Below are 4,058 nucleotides of genomic sequence, written 5' to 3' on the forward strand. Positions count from 1 at the left end.
ATTTTTAATCTCTAATAAATAATTAATTTTTACTTTTGTTATATAACAAATTTTTATTTTGCGTTAAGTCTTTAATAAAATATTTTTTATTTATTTTTTATCATTGATATTTTATTTTAATCCTTGATAAATTAGTTAATTTTGTGATTATTTTTTGATAAATTAACGAATTTTATTTTATTCTTAAATAATTATAAATGTAAAATTTTATTAAAAAATAAACTCACAAAATTCATTAATTTATTAATACTAAAAATAGTTAAGAAGCAAAAATAAAATTAATATTTTATCAAATACTCAACGCAAAATAAAATTAAATATTCATAAGGGATTAAAATATTTTTAAACCTATTTTTTTTATTACATTTTCATTACTACATCAATTTGCAACTTCCAATTGCTTTTTATTTTGCGTGAAGCCCGAGGTCATTTTGGGTAGAATCAAGTTCTTCCTAGGCAAGGCTATTTCCTTCACAAGATTCGAATAACTAATTTCTGGAAAATCGAAAACCTTATTATCGCTGTCAATTGCCCTGAGGTCAGATGGGCTACGTTTACAAATATGGAAACACTCCACACTGTAAATTTGTTTTGTTTTTATCGTTCTCTTTCATTTCATCTACATGAGTGCAATTAATTAGACGAGTGAAGGTGTTATCTAGTTCTTCGACCATAGTACAAACAAACTGTGTCATCTGAGTTAAAACTTGGACCATAAATTTCAAATGTCTAGTTATATCATCAAAGTGCCTATGTCTAATGTCCAAACGATTTTTAGCCCCTGAGCAAATCTAGGTGCTGAAAGGAAAAGACACTTCATGTGTCATTAAACAGTTACCAAGATAAGATGGCACATGGTCATGACATATTTTTTGCTGCTATTCGAATTTCATAGATCACCTAGAATATCTTTGATCTTTATTTTTTAAGAGGACGCCTAAAATTGACATATATATAATTTAAGATAATTCATGAAAAGGGTTAGAATCTATAACATATTTAATTATTAAGAATGAAATAAAATATTTAGATTGTAATTGATTTTTGATTTTAGCGTTCTTTAATTTTTGTTGTAAGATCTTTTTGATTATCTTTCATGATCACGAACAATGAGAATATGATTCTTTCTCAATTCAGATGCGAGAAAAGAAAAATTATGTGTGACGATTTAGTGTATTGAGAACTATAATCTTCTTGTAACGTATTAATTTAACAGAGTTTTCGTTATCTTCTAATGAACCGACACTGAAATCTACTTGTTTAAGTCTATATTATTTTATTTAATTGTCTAAAAAAATTCACTTACTTAATTTGATCAAATAAAATAAAATACATTAATAATAAATGACTAATATAATCTTATAATATTAATCCACCTTATGAAATGTAATAAAAAATTCCTACATCACCAACTTTCTTCCAGGTTAAACGAGGTGGTAAAAAGGGTAATATTTATATTCCAGACTTCAAAAATCCGAGGGGATTTAAAAAAAAAAAACTAAACAGGTTCAAATCGATGAACGAGGCAATGAGCTAAAAAGAAAAACGTTTTGGCCCGTTAACTGATTTTTGTTTTTGTTTGTGCTTTAACCTTTTGATTATTCATCTTTACTTTACTTTAAACAACTTTTGTTTCCTCAAATTTAATTTTTTATTTGATATTTCCTTCTAGCCATCAATAGGCTCAATTTATTTTTAATAATTTACAAAAGGGTAAATTAAAAATAATAGTATCAATAGAAATTAAAGAAAATTATCAATAATCAAGGTATTTATTACTAGCTTCCATACTAAGAAAACAAATGAATAAGCTAATCATACTATGGATCCGGACTCCACGGCATTTTTCCGCTATTGCGTCTTTCATTTCACATGTAATGGTACTGTCTGGAAATTCAGAGCAGCAAAGAAATGAAAGGGGTCAAAATTTTTGTAACCCATAATTGCTAGTGGGAAATATTGCATTTGCTTCTAGTAAGTAGTATCCACATGATGAAAGATTAGCAGAACATCTATAATTTTAAGCCTCTATATTGTCAATTTTAGGAAATTGCTACTATAAATACAATTTTTATAGAAAATAATAGCTTTCGAAATTTTTTTGTAACACTATACTAGAAACATGAACAAGGGTTCCAACAGCAATTTGTACAACAACAACATGGACGAACCTTGGGACATTTTGGGCAAGAGCAAGAGCAAGAGCATTTGCAGATGCAGCAAGAGGGAAAAGGCCACCCAAAATTGCAACTTGGGAGAGTGCAACAATTTTTGCAACCACAGCTATCTTTGCAGCAATGTGATCTTCCATTAGAGCAGCAAGAGCAATTGGTAGATGGAAGACAACTAGAACAGCAGTTGCATGGTTTGCCGTGGGAACAGCAACTTGACAAGTTTTGATGTTCAAAGCACCCATCACAGCACCAATGGCAGATCCAAGACAAGTTAAAGCAAGGGATGTCACTGCACAAAAAGGCCACTCTCATGTTATTCAATAAAGTAGTGATATGGTTACTCATAATTTTAAAACCTTAGTCTATTTTTTATTTTATTTTTTAAATTGTTTTTTCTTTAAGTTCTTCAGGTATATGGTGCAGGTGTGGTATGGGATTGTCAACAATTTTGAAGCATTCATGCATCATTAGCTATTGTACAAGGTTTATTATGTTAGAAGTTGCTGGTTTATGAAATGAAAATAAAGCAGCTTATGAATTATTATCTGGTTCATCTCAGATACACACACAACAATGTTAGATTCTTTTTTTTTTTTGTTGTTGTTGAATTCAACACTGTCAGATTCAGCAGTATGCTAGTATGAAGCTAAACTAAGGATAAAGGGGATAGAAAACTAGGCATGATCTTTTAAAGTTAGACATAAGTCCGTGTCACCCATCAAAGCTAGATCAGACTCTAACATAGCTTTTTACACAGAATCCCAAATAGTTACTACTCACCGGTGATATTAGGACACTCATTAAAGAAGTAAATTTTTTTTTTTTTTGAGATGCATAAAAATGCATTCCTCTATATGTAATCTTAGATATTTTTCAATAAAACATTTTCTCTTTTAATTTTTTAACCAATGTATTTACGACACCCGTTAGTAAAATCCTTTAACTAAATAAATCAACTAACAAAATTAATTAACAAAAAAGGGTACCACAACCACTTCCACAAGCTACATGACTGGTGGTTCTTCTTGCTCCTGCTTGAATGAGAAAGATATAATAATCATGATCTTTTATTTTTAAACTGACAAGGGAAGTTTGGCAAGAGCATTTCTTACGTAGGTAACAGAGGATCTGAGTTTGCCATCACAAAATCGGCAATCCTGCAATAGTGTTGCATTCAATTAACAAAGTTAATTTAGCTAGCAATAATTATAATATTATACAAGAAATTCCACAAATAGACATACTCTTTGCAGCATCTTGAAGCAGGTTGAAGGCCTTCAGAAGACTTTAACTCTTCCTGTTTGATGCAAAATTGTCAATAAATTTTGGTTAACACCAAAGAGGCCAGAAAGGGAAGGTATTTAACAAGGCTTCAATTAAAGTGTCTATCACAAATTAATTCAATGCAAAATTGCAAGATTGATAGTGGTATCACGCTTGCATGTAATGTGTCGTTCTTTGCTTTTTTCTTAATTTTATAAATTACTTTTATTTTGGTAAGCTAATTTTATAATTTTAAAAATTATTGCTAACATAATTTTAACATGCATGCAATTCCATAACTGCATAAGATTCACAATCTAGGAAGCTATGGTCTACTGTGAATCCCTCAATCGGCATCCAAGGAGCACAGTTTAAAAGTTCGGCACTGTTTTTACTTTTTTTCCTCTCCATGCTTAATAAATGCTAGTGGTTGGCTCACAATTACAACTTATAATTCAGTAAATAATTGAATATTAATAAATGCTAATTTAGTATGATTGGATATGAAAAGAAGCATAATGCAGTAGTGTAAAAAATTAATATCCGTTGTGAAAAAGGCTAGGTCCCATATACCCCTAAAATAAAATGAAAAAGAAAAATTAAACCGAATGTAAAGAAACA

General features: G+C 29.7%; 1 protein-coding gene across 2 annotated transcripts in view; it reads right to left on the reverse strand.

The window, feature by feature from the left end:
- Window positions 1-1,548: 1,548 nt before the first annotated feature.
- Window positions 1,549-4,058, reverse strand: part of LOC100784824 (guanine nucleotide-binding protein subunit gamma 3) — a 3,710-nt gene continuing 1,200 nt past the window's right edge. For both annotated transcript variants that reach the window (XM_006597808.4, XM_041010131.1), the window contains 4 exons: window positions 3,419-3,471; window positions 3,287-3,331; window positions 3,161-3,205; window positions 1,549-2,463 (listed from right to left, as the gene is read on the reverse strand). In XM_006597808.4, coding sequence (XP_006597871.1) covers window positions 2,115-2,463; window positions 3,161-3,205; window positions 3,287-3,331; window positions 3,419-3,471 — 492 coding nt within the window. In that variant the 3' untranslated portion in view covers window positions 1,549-2,114. The remainder of the gene's footprint in view (window positions 2,464-3,160; window positions 3,206-3,286; window positions 3,332-3,418; window positions 3,472-4,058) is intronic.

The sequence above is a fragment of the Glycine max genome, chromosome 15 (genome assembly GCF_000004515.6).
Source record: "Glycine max cultivar Williams 82 chromosome 15, Glycine_max_v4.0, whole genome shotgun sequence".
NCBI classification, from domain to species: domain Eukaryota; kingdom Viridiplantae; phylum Streptophyta; class Magnoliopsida; order Fabales; family Fabaceae; genus Glycine; species Glycine max.